This window comes from Seriola dumerili, unplaced genomic scaffold (assembly GCF_002260705.1).
Source record: "Seriola dumerili isolate Sdu_G_001 unplaced genomic scaffold, Sdu_1.0 BDQW01000105.1, whole genome shotgun sequence".
NCBI lineage: Eukaryota > Metazoa > Chordata > Actinopteri > Carangiformes > Carangidae > Seriola > Seriola dumerili.
In genome coordinates, this window is record NW_019174360.1 from 2,488,541 (window position 1) to 2,505,245 (window position 16,705).

Consider the following 16,705-nt stretch of genomic DNA (forward strand, 5'->3'; position numbering starts at 1 on the left):
CATGACATTGGAGAAATGACGACCATGGCATGTATTCATTCAATGACTTTTTCACTGCAGTTTCTGCTGCATTGAAATGATGCTCATGCTCGGTCTTACACTGCAAAACTGGTGCTGCAGATATGAACTTGTTTCTCCTTTCAGAGCTCATCCTGAATGCATGCTGTCTGTGGATCTTTTCTCATTCAAATCATCATTAAAAGCCACATTTCTCACACAGCTTTCATAAAGTGACATTGCGCATGTCAGGATGCTGTAAATCAGTTCGACTTTGAGTGGGTAGTCACTGCAGAGGTCCCCCACGATTCTTTTTAAATGGACATTTTGATTTGAAAAGTGTAATATATTCTGAAAATATTTAATGGAGTAGAATCTGTAGTAAGAATACTAGCAAGTAATGGTTCAATTTTGGAGGAGTTTATCATCTTGGTCAAATAACAATTCCTCAGAAATGTGTATATATTGTAGTATTTTGACATGGTTGGAATAGCATGTCAAAAACCTTCTCTGAACCACATGAAGGTGATCTTCCTTCTAAATGTGTCCAATATCACAAATTAGCCTCAGCGGACTTTGCAGTCTGTAAATTAAAGTCAATGGAAACATCCGAATGGGTGTGAATTGATGTGAGTTCACCCAGTGGAGGCGCAAACTGAGGCATGTTGAAAACATTTCAACTTCAGAGGAAATAACTGAACTCTAGTTCCTGGTGAGTTCTGAGATCAGTCAGAGCCTGAGCACCCACCACACATATGGTTGGCTGCTAGCTAGTGTACAGCTGATGTCTGCTGGTACATTGGCATTTTGGGGGCGTCTACACACAGACTTGTCTCGTGCTTTTTGACTTTGGTAAAACCTGCCACTTTAAAAAGGGAAATGTGGGACCTCCACAGCTGCTCCATTTGCATGAATGATCGCCATCGACCATGACTGTTGATTTGTTGTGTGGCGCACACATCATAGGCATGGAGTATGATATATCTCCTGTGGGTTTGATTAAATTGTTGAAAGTGATGATGTGGGCTTATATTGATTCAGCCGGGGAAAAACATTACTCACTTGCTTCAGAGGCGGGGGGGTCCACAGGTTGTAACAGGAGGCATGACACCCAAGTCCAATCAGTAGACATTTTGACAGCTCTGCCATCACTGTGACTCTGTGTCTCTCACCCTGACATTTTGGATTAGTTTAATCATTCAGAAGAAAAAGAGATCTCTCACATTTCTTGAATCATTTATCAGTGGAAATTCACAGAAACTGCTAGACTTTAACTTTTCAGTGCAGGAGAATCACTCAGAAAGGTGATGCAAAAGGATTTTAAGTGTTTTCGAAATCTGTCTGAAATAGTCATGTAAGGACAAGTGTCATATAACTGTAATTTAAATGTCTGACAAAATTGCATTGTTGAAATTTCTAGAGGAATTACAAAGGACATAAGGTTCACAATTAAAAGCAAAAGCATGACGTCCATGGATCCATGGTCGTATTATGAGACACAGACTTGCCTCCTGCAATAAAACTCGTAGACCCCCAGACTGAAATAGACAAAATGTTGTTTGTTTTTTGTGTCTTTGTTGTCGTTTTGAGTCTTTTTGTGCCTGTTTGATTGCCGTTGCAAGAAGAAATGTTAACAGTCACCTCAAACAGAGGCTTTGGCCCCAGTGACCCCTCGGGCCCCTGTGCCTGTGCCCAGCAGGCCCTTTCAGTAATCCTTCCAGGATAACATCCACATTTCATTATCTGGAGTGCTTGAGGGAGAGTGCCTTAAAACGTCAGGTAGTCTCCTCTTTAGCTTTTCCTTTTATTTGCTCATAACCTTGCTAATTAGTTTCCTCATTTCTTTATCCACTCAGGCGGAACCGCACGGGAACATCCTGCTCACCACCCTGGAGATCCATAACGAAGTGGCAGGAGGCGAGATCACCACCAGCGTGGCGGACATTAGGAACTCTCAGTCCATGGTGCAGTTGGACAGCACGGCCTCGTCGCACATCCAGTACCGCAAGCAGAGCGGCGGGATCGGCCCGCGCTCCGCCAGCCGCCATTCTCTGGACCGGGCCGCACAGATGAAACGCAGCCGCCTGCGAAGGCGGTCCTCGCAGCTCAAAATCAAAATCCCTGACCTGACGGATGTGAACGCCATCGACCGCTGGTCACGGATCATCTTCCCCTCCGTTTTCTCACTGTTCAACCTCGTCTACTGGCTCTACTATGTCTGATTGGACTGTTTTGTTCAGGTGTGTGATGTTGTTTGATTTTTTTTTTCATTTTGTTTCTTTTTCTTCCTTTTTCTGTTGCTTTTATACATGATGGAATATGTCTGGAATATGTCAAGTTAAAGACTGCAACAACACAAGACAACAAAAAGACTGAGAAGGACTACTGAGTTTTGGACCAAGTTCTCGTCAAAATTGTTTTTATATTTGAAGTCATTGAATCCTTAGTATTGAGGTCTTTTTATTTTCTGAAGTATGTACTGTAATTGGGACTTGTGACATTTCCCAACATTTTCCCTCTCGGTAATGTGTAAATAGAGAGATACGAAGCCAGCAATTGAATAATAATACATTATTTGCAAAAAACACAAACACAAAAGCAGTTGATGCAAAGATTTTTCTATTAAAAAAAATAATTTAGAAAACTTTATACTACACAGGAGGTCAGATAAATGCAGGCAATTTCTAAAAATCCATTAGACAAACAGATGTATGTTTGACTGGTACCCTATGCACTATTAATGCATGTAATGATCAGCCATAGTGGGAAAGTAATGACTCCTTTTTTGCCTTGGGTTATGGCACAACTTTACAAAAGAAAAACTCTGCTGATGTGTATTTGTTTCTAGTGTTGATAATATACAGTATACTTGATCTTAACTATGACATGCATTGATCTGGTAAACCTTTACCCAAACACAATAACTTAAAGTTGAGGACTTTGTCTGTGACTGTGACTCAGGTTCTGAATTTTTTGCTATTCGGCATCTTTTCTAGACAAAGAAAAGTGTCAGTGAAATATCCTCTTTGGTCATTTGATATGGAAAAAAAAGCACAAATATGAGTAAAACTGCCATTTTTTTTCACTTATAGCTTCTTGCAAACCACGCTTCAAGTGATAGCATGACAGAATTGCACTCAAATTTTCTCAAACTTCCTCTAAAAACTGTCTTACTTTAATTTAAAACAACTGCCAAGGGCCTTTTTGGCGACACGGTTACCCAACCCATGAAATATTATAATATTTTTGTACTCTATGTCTTCAGGTATTCATTTGATTTCCTAACCTGTCTTGTTCTCTCTCTTTTGCTCAACACTCACTCTGGTGTAGTGATAGAGTGGAGGAAGGAAACCCATTTTTTGTACATAAGTACATAGGTGTTTGTGTGTGTGTGTACATAAATGTATATATATATACTGTGTGTACAACCCAAAATGAAAATGATCAAATATTGAGCATTTTGTGATTGTCATTCTGGCTATTAACTGTCAGATTATTTAGTGCAAAAAAAAAACAAAAAAACAAATGAACCAATGGGTCAGTTTCAAATATCAGTTTAGTCTCTGAGCATTTTACTGAACACATTTCTTCTCAAGCATCTGACCATGTTGAGGTTCCACTCTAGACACGATGTATGTTCAATTCTGCATTTTTAGAGCTGTTGCACGCTCTGCCATTCAGCAGCAAGTCATGCAAATGGATTTCATTGACTCCGCAGACGGACCACAAGAACCGGCCCGCTGACTAAAAAGCACATACTAGCATTGAATGTATCAGATCCATTCTTCAGGGAGAGGATAATGAGCCATGGTCATCATTTCTCCATCAGAATGTAACGCGCCCATTCTTTACATTGCGGGTGACGAGGAAAGAGAGGGAGGCGACGACGTTACACGAGTGTGTGCATGTGCATGTGTGTGTGTGAGAGAGAGACGGGGAATGGATAAGGAGAGCTCGGGAGAGGAAGGGCGTGGGTAGAACATTTATTTTCTGTGCCGCTTGCTCGACTATGGACAAATGTCAACGTATAATAGTTTTGTGGATAAAAATAGCTCTCCTCTTTGACTCTTGATAACCTGTGCCATTCCACCTAAGGTTGCAGAGCAATCAGCCGGTTACAAATCATGGACAATGATGTACATCTGAAGCATTCCTGTCATAGATACATGAATACATCCACTACTTGTGCATGTACAAGAAAAAATATTGCTGCCTGATAACGGTGAGTTCTGTTGTGATTGAGAGAAGAGCCACTGGCAGTCAGAGTTGGGATCAATTTAACTTTGAAATGAGAAATTGTAAAGTTTTATGTGTACAGTCTGATATATGACTAAGAACTGAATGTATTGTACTTGGATTGTTGCTGCACAAATGCAATTTACTTTCTGGAAGCAGGATTGACCTCAACCCTGATTAATATAGGGCTCTAGTTGATTCCACATTCAAGCGATGCCAAGTCTCTGCTTTGCTGGTTTCTTGTCCTGTTTTCTACTGTGTAGATGGGGTGAACTGCAAAAATGACCTGGGACCAACAAAGCCGAACACCTCAAGGTATAAATCTAACAATATCTATAAACATATATAATGAGTCTAAATGTGTTCAGCCAGAAAGGGAAGTGAATTTTAACACAAGTTACAAGTTAATTCACCTGAAACTGGCAATGTACCAAATGTATGTTAGCCGTAAGCTAGCTGGCAACAGTCGCTCTTTTTTTCCCCTCGTCATCTATTCTCTCCATTGACTCTGTATGCGAGTGCAACCTCTAAAATTCTCTTACACTTCTGCCTGGACACTCTTAGCTTTTGGTTTTGGGCACAAAGAAATGTTTCGTGATCTCCTGCATTCAAGGTGCAGTGAACCAGTTTGTCCAAAGATGTTTCGAGCTGATTTGGAGGTGAAAATTTGCACCTATAAAATGCAAAGCAGTTGATGAAGCTTCAGTGTTGTGTAAATAAGATATAAAAGGACAGATTTCTTAAACACTAAAGCTAAAAAAAATAACTGTTTTGTGGTGCAAGTCGCAAGATCTTCCTGGCTGACTGGTTCACTTTGATTTAAAGTATTATGTTTGGTTCATGTGGTGAGATTTAAAACAACTTCTTGCAGTTGTATGAGTCTTTTTTTTATTTATTACCAAACTACATAGTGCAGTTGAAAAGTGAAAGAGAAGGCAACTATTACAAGCTCTAGATACTTGTTTATCATGCATGCAACTACAATTCATAACTCGGGAGGATTTAAGAAAAAAAAAAGATTTTTTGCAAAGTCACTTACAAGAACTGACAACTGCTCATTTTAGAGATGACATTATGCCATGTGAGCCTACATTAAAAAGAAAAAAATGTCACAAAAAAAATCATCAAAGACTTCAGGTGTTGTATGGCCTTGGTCCCATAATGGAATGTGAAATGTTCTGTGCTGCCACAAAATGTATTTAGGCTTAGATTTCTACTGTATATCTCTGTATGTTTCTCTTCCTTTTTCAATAGATTACCATGTTAAACCATCAAATAAAGGATATACATTGTACCTGTGTATTCAATGTTGCGAGCATGCATGACACTCCTCAAAGAATCTGCACATACTGTACATGTATAGCCAGATAATGTAATGAATTGCACTTTCAAACACCCAATAAATCAGAAAACATATTTTGATAAAGTTTGCAAAGTTTGAAATGCTGGTAAATGGTTGACTGTTCAAACGCCAGGAGTTGTTGGGAATCATCTCAACTTCAACCACTCAGGTGCCCTTGAGCAACTTAATCCCCAGTGCTCATTTAAAACAATGCCTTTCGAGTGGAGACCATTGCAGGTGAAGTTGAGAGTCAAAGAGCTTGGACCTGATCGACCTGACATCTTAATTCGACAGCCTTCCAAAGACAGAGGAAGACAATATACACAAAGATTTTCATAGAGCTGCATCAATAAGAAGTCTCGGTTAACAGCATGTAGTGATAACAATGCTTTATTTTACTTTCCTTGTCTCCTCTTTCAAACATCAGGAAGAAGAAGAAAGAGGTGCTAGTATAGTAAGGCCTTAAAAGTGATAAAAACAACGGTTTATGGTGTGAGCAAAAATCTGTAAAAACGACATAGTCTAATAAGGCATAAAAACATCAAAAAAGTCATAGTAAAGTATGAAGACCAGGCAGTGAAGTAGCATGGTCAGGCATCACTGTTGCTGTGTGTGTGTGTGTGTGCTGCTCCCCGGGTTCTGGGGGAGGGACATGTAGCAACACGCTAGGTTGATTTCCACAGGTATGCACAAGGTCGGTTTGTCTCAACCCAGAGGAGGCGGTTAGTAACAGTCTGGGGCCTGTTGTTACACTCCTCGTACATTTCATTAAATTTCTGTCTCGTCCAGATTGTTAATCTTCATCCACTAAACCGTGTGTGTGTGTGTGTGTGTTTGTTTCAGGGCTGTGATCAGGACGCAAACATCTACCTCCTCGACGATCCTTTAAGCGCAGTGGACGCTGAGGTCGGGAAACATCTTTTTGAGCAGTGAGTGATCACCCGTCGCGTTGTGCCGCACCGTTGAACTTAAAAGTGTAGTGCGTAGAAGGTGTCGGACAAAACGTGTCTGTGTGTTCACGAGCAGGTGCATCTGCGGCCTGCTGAAGAACAAGTGTCGTGTCCTGGGCACCCACCAGCTGCAGCACCTCAGGGCCGCCGACCAGATCCTGGTCCTCAAAGAGGTTTGTGCAACACATTCAAAGACACCTGCTGCTGCTGCTGCTGCTGCTTGTTGCACTTCAGACGGCGCTTTCAGCGTGCTCTTCTAAAGAGGATGAAAGTGTGCACTTTGTTTTCTTTAATTCTACACTCTGTGTTTTGTTCCTGCGTGTCTCAGGGTCACGTGGCGGCTCAGGGTTCCTACAGCGAGCTGTGCTCCTCCGATCCGGACACGGCGTCTGTGCCGAGGAGCGACGGGCTCGATCGGCCGACCCGGACAAACTGTCGTTGCACAGCCAGAAGACGAACCACTCGCACGGTTCCCACAGCAGCTTCCTGCCGCAGGAGAGCAACTGCACAGACCAGCTTCCTGTGAGTACATTTTCGAAATAAAATCAGAGTTTGCAAAAGTAACTTACCACCATTTCAATCGCACAGTGTCTGTTTTTTGTGCGATTTCCATTCTGCTTTGTTTTAAGCTGAACTGTGGTGAAGACGTGGGTCGTTCACAGCCTGTTTTTTGCAGGTTGAAACAGGGTGGAAGGAGACGTCGCCGGTCCCATTTATCTCAAGTACTTCACCGCAGGCTGCAGCATCGCGGTCTTACCGGTTATCGTGCTGCTCAGTGTCGTGGCCGAGGTAAGCTGAGGCTCACCGGCCTCGAGTATTCACACTCACACCTGGAGCTCGTTCTCACAGATGCACAGTGTCACACATGTAACCGGACAAGAGCGTCACTATATAATAATGAACACAAATCATCCAAGTACCAAAAGAGGGAAAATTAGATGAGATTAGATTCAACGAACTGACATAAAATACATTCCAATTCTTATCAAACTTTTATAACTTAAAGGGGAAATATTATGCAAAATGCACTTTTCCGTGGTTTTCTATCAGTAATGTCTACAAACCCCCCAAACATGAGGAAAGTCCATCCTCTCCGTCTTTTGCTTGCGCCACCTTTCAGAAAATGTGTGCTCACACAGGCCAATTGGAGATTTTCCCTTGATGTCGTCATGAAGGGAAATAACACCTCCCCCCAGGTGGGTGACACTCCCCGAGCTAGGTGTGTGTTCCGCCCTCTGAGTCCGCCTTGCAGCCGCTACCGTTTATTCCCTCGCATCACCGGCTCCGGTAAAACTATGTCGAAGGTACGAGCGATGCACGCTAGTTGCTCGGTTGTTGACTGTACAAACCAACACAGAAGTCTTTTTACCCCCTACGTCCGAGGATCTGAAGACCCAGTGGATTTGTTTTATTTTATTTCTGATGGAAATGTACCATTTCTAACCATTTCACTTCGGACTGCTTCCTCAACGAGGGCCAGTACAATGCGGGATCATAAAGCACGGATCAGCACCGACTGTCCGAGACTTCAAACTTCAAACCTGGGAGCTGTAAGTTTTACCATTTCATGTTGCTTTACTGTATGTTGCATGTGTTGTTAACATGGCAGCTAATGTGGCTAAGGTTTTGCCTCGTCCACACAGCCAGGTGTAGCCGGGTACAGATTGTATGTAATTCTGCTGCTTGGTATCGCTGTGTGACGTTGATTGGAGCCACCCTGCTAACTTTATCACACTTGAAAGGCGTTTTAGCTGTCTGCAAAGTCAAGCCAGTAAAATTCAGACTAAATATAGGCTTTGCAGCGATTAGCATAGGTGTCTGGGCTTGTTTGTTAGTGCTGTGAAAGTTAGTATTGAGAGTCATTGCCTTATGATGTCCGTTTTAACGTTTATATCATGTTTACAGATCCAGTGCCTGTGGGGAATATCTAGATAAGCGCAGAGTTACAGGGGAATATGTGAAAGGGGATAGTCTGTAATACACATTTTTTTGTATTTTGCACATATAGTGAGCTATTTGCGGCATTTGCAAGCTATTGACAAACCAATTTACACATAATTGAGTGCATTTGTTGTTGTTATTTTTGCACTGCTTGCAGCTGTTGCCATAACTACACATTTGAGGAGACGTTGGTGTAACCTCTGTTTCCTCTGTTCAGGCCAGCACATCAAGTGCATCTATACAGTTTCCTGCAACAAGGGATGTTGCATGCCAGACTGACCCACTGTAGGCACACAGTTATCTTTGAGGACTCTTCAGCCTCACATCAGAAGTGCAGGTCTGTAGCGTCTGAAGTGCATCTACTTTTGATAAACCTAACAGTCATTTATCAGTCTTGGAAAGCTGTGCAGGTAAATGAAGCGGTGGTTACTTAGAACTTGTGAGAGTGTGTAGGCTAAGGTTTCTGTCAACATTAACATCTTTGATTTTCTCTTTACTGTACCTCCAGACTCTACCTGGCTGCCATGTACTACAGTGAAAATGCTGACCGACCACAAGCCCAAACAAAAGAAGGTGAACCACTCTTCAGGGTTCACTTTCCAAAGGCATGAAGGGAGAATGCAGAGCTACACCAGTTAAGACTGAGCCGACATCCTATAAGTGTTATGTTTATTTTTCAACCAAAAAATGTTTTGTACACATTGTAAGTATTAAGTATGTAAGTATCTTAAGTATTGCACGTATAATGTTATGACAGTTCCACCAACAACAAAATACAGGAAAGAAAATGTCAGGAGGTAGTTAGAAACAGACTTTCAGTCATTGATTTATTAAAAAAAAAAAAAAAAAAAAAATAATGTAAACAAAATCTTGGGTATGTGGTGGAGCTCATATTTGAAAATGTCTTTGTTGACCTGGGACCATACACAGAGGCTGCTTTGGCAGAGGACCTCACTGCACAGTTCGAGTGGCCTGAGAAGGAGGAGGTCATATCCAGCTATGTGTCCCGGTTCTGTCATGGGCCAGTGTAAAACCCATGTACTGGCCTGTGGCGTCAGGAAACACGGCATGGATGCGTAGGACCATGCAGGCTGGAATGACGACCCGGATTCTGTGACCAAGGAAGCCCCAGCACCAGCCCACAAAGCTCCTATAGGCTAGATACCTGTACTGACTAAAACAACTGGACAGGGCATTTAGTCTTGCAAACATATATCTATGTTGTGTCTCACAATTTTTTATTATCACTGATTATAAGTGACTCATTTGATGCAAATAAATGCTTGATTGTTTCTAAAGAAATGACTCCTGAATTCATATATTATATGCAGACTATCTGCTGATAGAAGAACTTTACAAATCAAAGAGCAGCTAAAGTAATTTATTTGAGGGTGTGTTACTCCATTTGTGGTGTGTTATTACCGTTGTAAAATGATGTGCACTGAAGTAAAACAAGACTGCCTAACATCTTTTATTTAGATTGAAACTATATGTTTTTACAAAGAAGCAAAATGTACTGATGTATTCCTCTCAACTGTAAAGTACCGTAGTCAGTGTGGTACATGTTGCAGGCAGAACACATTGAGGTAGAGCGGCTCCAACCCAGGATGGTCTACCATACATGGTAATTCTTCCTCGATCTCCCCTAGCCGTCTGGTAACCTACAGTGAATTCCAAATGGTAAATGCTATGGTTTATTATAAATGTAATGTAATGAAAACAAAGTGCTGATTAGTTTGTCTAGTGAGAATGCTACCTGTGGTATCTCCTAGCAGCAGATATTCTCAGCGTCTGTGGGCATGGTTGCACAGTTTCCACAGGAGCACCTGTCCAAAATATAGAGAAAAATGGAAATATTCACCAGAATATAAAGCTTATGAAATTCAAAAACTGACAGACAGTGGAGCTGAGGTGGGTAAGAAGTAAGATTGGCTACATATCAAGTGTATATAACATAGATAATTTATAACATGTCACTTATTGCATATACTGTGGAGCTTGACAACAGTGTAGTGTAGAAAACACGGCACAGCCTCGTCTTTGACTAAAGATTAATGTTGCTGACAGACGTGTTTATGCTGATTTACAGCTTTTATTGTAATGCACAAAATAAATTTACTACATAAAGGAAGATGTTATGATGAGCATCTCTGCTGAAAACATGGATAAAAATGAATAAAATAAAAATGATTTACTTTGTCAGCATCTATTAAAGTATCTTACTGGTCTTGACATTGAACACCTGTAGCAGTCCTCAGTCAACAGACATTTTCATAGACTGTAAAAGTATATCTAAGGAGGCATGCCAGATAACTACATTACACAATTCACAATAGTGCTTATTTACCAAAAGTAATGAGGAGACAGTATACTATACTATACTATGTTGTTGTTGTTGTTGTTAAAAGTCAGTGTTTGTGTAGTTATTGGTTCTTTTATTTTTGGAGCCTCTCTGTGTTTCTTCAAACATCCAGTGGAAGTTTAAGGGCACTACATTGTTTGGTTGTTTACTAAAACATCAAAATGTAAAAATGTCCTATATCAACATGTCTTTGTCCTCGTGCATACGTGTGTGTGTGTGTGTGTGTGTGCGCGCGCGTGTGCGTGCGCGTGTGTCAGGGCTCGAGGCCGGAGGGATTGGGCTCGTGTTGACCTACGCCGTGACGCTGATAGGAAACTTCCAGTGGACCGTGAGGCAGAGCGCGGAGGTGGAGAACATGGTGGGGACAGAGCCGCCGGTCCGGGGGTGTCGAGTCAGAGCCGGAGGGCGGAGGGTCGGCGCGGGGATTCACTCAATCAACCTCTTTATCTCTTCAGATGACCTCGGTGGAGCGGGCGGTGGAGTACACAGAGCTGAAGAGCGAGGCACCCTGGGAGACCCAGAAGCGTCCTCCCGCCGACTGGCCCAGCCGAGGACTGTCCTACAGCGAAGACGGGCCGCCGGTCCTCAGAGACATCAGCGCCACTTTCTAACCGCACGAGAAGGTGAGACGTGACAGTCGGTTTAGAGCTCGTGACTTTACGCACATGACGTCAGCGCACGTGCCGGTTTCATGTCCGTGTGTCCCCCGCTGCGTCAGGTCGGGATCGTGGGGAGAACGGGCGCCGGGAAAAGCTCCCTGGTGTCGGTCCTGTTCCGCCTGGCTGAGCCGCAGGGGGAGATCCACATAGACGGCGTCCTGACGTCAGAGATCGGCCTTCACGACCTGCGTCAGAGGATGTCCATCATTCCCCAGGTAGAGATGACGCGTGGGTTTTGAATGTTTTGAACATGCTTGTTAGAATTGAGCAATGTTATTATTGAACAGGGGATGAAGTCCAAGTTTGTGTATTTATTTCTGTTCGGACTCCTACATATATTTCACAGCTGTAATGAGAAAGTTGATTGAACTCCCCAATGTGGTGTAGAATTGTTGAAATAAGCAGAAACTCAGTCAGTTTGAACATGAAAATGCATTTAGAGTAATAATGTGAAATATAATAACAGAAGAAGTTCCACTTGATTAGAAGGCAGGACTTTGAATTGTAATGACAGTGTTGTTACTGTGGTGTAACGCTGCTGTTGTTGAAGTGAAGGATGTTTGGGATGTGAAGGAAGCGCAGCTCGTGGTTTCAGCGCGTCTGTCCCTCCTTGTGCCGCAGGACCCGGTGCTGTTCACCGACACCGTGAGGAAGAACCTGGACCCTTTCAAGCAGTATGCGGAGGAAGAGCTGTGAAGGGCCCTGGAGGAGGCGAGTATCCAATCAGAGCTGTGTCAGTATCTCCTGTTCTTCTGTTGACTCTGTGTGTGTGTGTGTGTGTGTGTGTGTGTGTGTGTGTGTGTGTGTGTGTGTGTGTGTGTGTGTGTATGTATGTATGTATGTATGTATGTATGTATGTATGTATGTATGTATGTATGTATGTATGTATGTATGTATGCGCAGGTGCAGCTGAAGTCGGTCGTGGAGGAGCTGCCTGGGAGGTTGGAGACGGTTCTGGCCGAGTCGGGCTCTAACTTCAGCGTGGGTCAGAGGCAGCTGGTGTGTCTGGCCAGAGCCATCCTGAGGAAGAACCGCATCCTCATTGTCTACGAGGCCACGGCCAATGTGGACCCCAGGTATGAGACACACTATATACGCGCGTGCACACACACACACACACACACACACACACACACACACACGAGCCCTGAGTGCAGTAAAGGTTTTAGTTTCTTTTGTTTCCACTAGATGACTGTCTGTCTGTGTTGTGACTGTGTTTGTGCAGGACGGACGAGCTGATCCAGAGAACCATCCGGGACAAATTCTGAGAATGCATGGTGCTCACCTTCGCTCATCACCTCAACACCATCATAGATAGTGAGTGGATACTGGTGAGTCCTCTCCAGCTCATGTTAACCAGCATTAATAATAGTAAAAAGTGTGTGTGGAGCTGCATCCACAAAGTAAATGGACATGATTACTGTGTAGTAATGGTTATTTAAGCACTTTATTTAATTGTCTTGTGCATTTTTAGTTTTTCTTTCTTTCTTTTTGAGTTTAATTTGTTGTTGTTGTTGTTGTTGTTTAAACTCGTGCAGTCCACTCGTTCTGCATGTGTATGTTACTGAACACCTGCATGGATGTTTGATGGTGTTGTAAGGTGCTGGACGGTGGAACCATCCAGGAGCTAGACTGGCCCTTCACTCTGCTGCAGTACAAGATGGTGCAGCAGCTGGGAGCAGCTGATCTGCAGGAGTGTGCCAGACAGGTGAGGTGGGAATGTTCCTGTGGTTGGACGTGATGCATGTATTGTATTTATTACTGGATGTTTACTATTGATGGGATGATGTTTCCTCATGTTCACAGACACAAAGACCACAACTCTGTTGAAAATTAAATAAACTTTATCTGAACAAAAGACTGTACAAACAGTAATGTGCTTCTTGTGAGTTCACATCCAACCCCACTGTCTTCAGGTCATGCAGTCAACACACACATGCATGCATACACACACGCAACCCTAACCCTAACCCTAGTAGGAGCTGCATGTAACATTTGTCATAAGTCATAATCAGGTGTATTTGTACATATGGTGTGGGAAATATTGCGGGCTCCCCCGGGCGAAGGGCATATCAGTGCGTTTGCGGGCCACCGTCTTCCTAAGCGCGCAGTGAAGTGTAGACTGGAAGTTTCTTCTGCGCTTAGGAAGACGGTGGCCCGCAAACGCACTGATATGCCCTTCGCCCGGGGGAGCCCGCAATATTTCCCACACCATATGTTCCAAAATTACTCTACATCAAACATACATACATCCATCCATCTGTACGATATGCCTCCCTTCAGCAGGTGGGCTGGCAGGTCATTTCCCCAATCTACCTCAGGTGTCTCACTCACACAGTCACACCCACAGGCTCTGTGAGGCACTGCTGCTGCAGGCAATTAACCCCAATTATCGCCTGTCGGCTCACTCCACCTCTGTTGGAGCAGGAATCCTTCCACTCTGCCGTGTGACACTGCACATGTAAGGGCCGTCTTACAACACCTCACAACAAACAACATTTCTTTTCCCCGCATAAAGTGTCTCTTCTGATCTTCACACTTTGATGTCTTGGGAACAGTTGCACATTTTCTGTGGTTACATCCACACGTACAAACTGCTGCAAACCTACAATAAGGCACTTAATTACCATTTTTAAAAACTACTTCTCTACATAGGAAACATAAAAAATAAATAGTGTCCATGTCAACAGTTTGTACAGCAGTGATTTCCAGCTTCTCTCAGCAGCATGTGCGTATATTTGGCTGAGCCGTTCCAGGCCACAGTGAGGCCAGAGCCTCTCGGTCTCCTCACCAGCTCCATGGATGAGGTGCTCTGTGGCGGGAGGGGAGGGGAGGGGATGGGGGGGGCACTGGAGGCACTTTCTCAAGTCTTCTGGCAATGCAGCGAGTCAGACCCTCCTGTTGCTCACAGAGCCGTCTCAAAGATGACCAGGTTACCGTCTGCCGTCTCCGCGTGTCCCTTTGACATGTTGGAGCGGCTTCTGTTATCGAATACCTGACAACACAAGCAGCACAGGTCACAAACACAAGCCTCTCACAGCAGGACACATGATGTACATTTGACCATGAAGGACACACGCACCTGTTTAGCTGCCTGTAGTAGAGCGGCTGCTTCCTGTTTACCAGTCTGCTGCACCATCTTGTAAAAGATGCCGTCTGGATCCTGAAGGAGGGTGAAAGGCTCATCGAAGGCGTGGATCCTCCCTGCATCTAGAACCTGGACACACAAACACATTTGTCCTTTTTAATTATTGACTCATGCATTCATTTTAACTGTGTGTATGTATGTGTGTATATACACACTACTGACATTCACTGCAAACATCTAATCAAAGCATTTCACTGACTAAACATATTACACAAGCAAAGTGACGATGCATCATAAATGTGTCTGAGCTTCTCCATTTGGAAAGTCACCACCACCACCACCACAACAACAACAACAACAACAACAACAACATGACTCTCCTCCCAACATCCAGCCACAGGTGCTTTTCACAACAACACAGTTCTGAGATTACAACTTGTAGCCACTAAAGGGCAACAAAAAAACACTTTGTGTAGCTCTATTACTCTTATTTTCTCAAACATGTATCTGCTTTAACTTTGAAGCTACAGTCAGGATGTGGTTACTCTAAACAATCTCAACTACGTCAGTGACTCTGGGTGGAGCCGTGTGCTGGGCAGGTTTCCAGATGAACAGCAGTGTCACAGCTTCACAGCTGCTCAGTCACTCCACTGAGCTGCTTGTTCACCTACAATAGTTTGAATGTGTCACTCCCACTGACGCCACAACTTTCCCTACACACAACAAAGATAAAATATGTTCATCCGGTTTGAGAGATGCTGATAACCGTCCCTCACCAGCTGATTCCTCTTAGCTAAAGTGTAAAAACTCCTCATATAGAAAGACATAAAAACAACATATACTCTGACAGTTTTCACTTTTCAAGCCTCACTATGCTAAACCTTTTTCACACCATCTAAAAGCAAAACATTCAATGTCTGATAAATGACTTTCTAGGACTTACCCAACTATAGATACCACGTGTGTATTTCTACTAATGTCACACACTTCCAACCAGGTCAACCTGTTACACTGACTGCAGCTGTGTGAACGCAGTCACTCAGCATGGCGTCTCTGGGAAACACCGTGTGCAGTTGTGGACATTAAATCTGAACCACATGAGCTCCAAACTATAATCTGCAGAGGAGAGGACTCACCAGTATCCGGCCACTGTCTATGATGGTGTTGAGGCGATGAGCGATGGTGAGCACCGTGCATTCTCCAAACTTGTCCCGGATGGTTCTCTGGATCAGCTCATCTGTCCTGCACACACACACAGTCACAACACAGACAGTCATCCGGTGGAAACTAAAGGAAACTAAACCTTTACCACACTCAGGGCTCATGTGTGTGTGTGTGTGTTACCAACCTCTTGCAGAGCGTTCCACAGTTCCTCATCCATGTGTTGGTTGAAAGGATCCAGGTTCTTCCTCATGGAGCCAGTAAACAGCACTGGGTCCTGGAAGATGAGCTCAAAGGTCACTACTGATTACACATCTAGTCCAAATACAAGACATTTCCAAAACTGATCACTTAAGTCATATAAAGAGCTCAAAGTTAAGGTGACAGTTGCTTCATTTATTCCTGTAGTTGATTAAGACAAAGTCAGTGAAGAAAGCACAATGAAAGAATTCAAAACGAAGCAAAGACCCATGTCTGTTGAAAAGATCCAAACACACCGGCTTTTTCTCAGTCAACTCATTTCCTGGCGCTCAGCTGCTGAATCAAGCCACTCGTGACCATAAAATCTTTCATTTTAAAAGGGTTCACTGTCCTCCTGAAGTGCAGGTACCTGAGGAATGATGGACATCCTCTGGCAAAGGTCACAGAGGCCAATCTCTGAGGTCAGGATACCGTCCACATAGATCTTTCCCTGAGGCTCCAACAGGCGGAACAGAGCTGAGACCAGGGAGCTTTTCCCAGCACCGGTTCTCCCCACAATCCCGACCTGACACACCAGAACAAACAACATCAGCTTCGCTTTAAACATCACGTGAAACACACTATGTGTGATCGTCAAACACCTCTGACCTTTTCTTTGGGTCTGAACGTGGCTTTCAGTTCATGCAGCACCAGCAGAACACAGAGGACAGACTGAAAAGCTTTGAGACAGATGCTGTCTTCATCTCTGACCGAGTGGCTTCAGGGGTT

At 43.5% G+C, this 16,705-nt stretch overlaps 2 protein-coding genes and 1 pseudogene across 5 annotated transcripts in view; 2 read left to right on the forward strand and 1 right to left on the reverse strand.

The window, feature by feature from the left end:
- The window catches only part of LOC111222644 (gamma-aminobutyric acid receptor subunit beta-3-like), a 58,033-nt gene extending 52,764 nt beyond the window's left edge, over positions 1-5,269 (forward strand). For 3 of the 4 annotated variants that reach the window (XM_022746442.1, XM_022746441.1, XM_022746443.1), the window contains one exon: positions 1,854-2,219. In XM_022746442.1, the coding sequence (XP_022602163.1) occupies positions 1,854-2,219 (366 nt within the window). Of the gene's footprint in view, positions 1-1,853 lie in introns of all 4 variants that reach the window. The other variant, XM_022746440.1, reaches the window with a different exon arrangement.
- Positions 5,270-11,389: 6,120 nt separating this feature from the next.
- LOC111222676 lies at positions 11,390-13,938 on the forward strand (annotated as a pseudogene).
- Positions 13,939-14,235: 297 nt separating this feature from the next.
- LOC111222764 (multidrug resistance-associated protein 4-like) lies at positions 14,236-16,432 on the reverse strand. The gene is made up of 5 exons (XM_022746604.1): positions 16,347-16,432; positions 15,924-16,013; positions 15,712-15,817; positions 14,570-14,704; positions 14,236-14,482 (listed from the first exon to the last, which is right to left on the reverse strand). The coding sequence occupies exons 2-5, from the start codon at positions 15,950-15,952 to the stop codon at positions 14,393-14,395; spliced, it is 360 nt and encodes a 119-aa protein (XP_022602325.1). The 5' UTR covers positions 15,953-16,013; positions 16,347-16,432; the 3' UTR covers positions 14,236-14,392.
- Between the last annotated feature and the right edge of the window lie 273 nt (positions 16,433-16,705).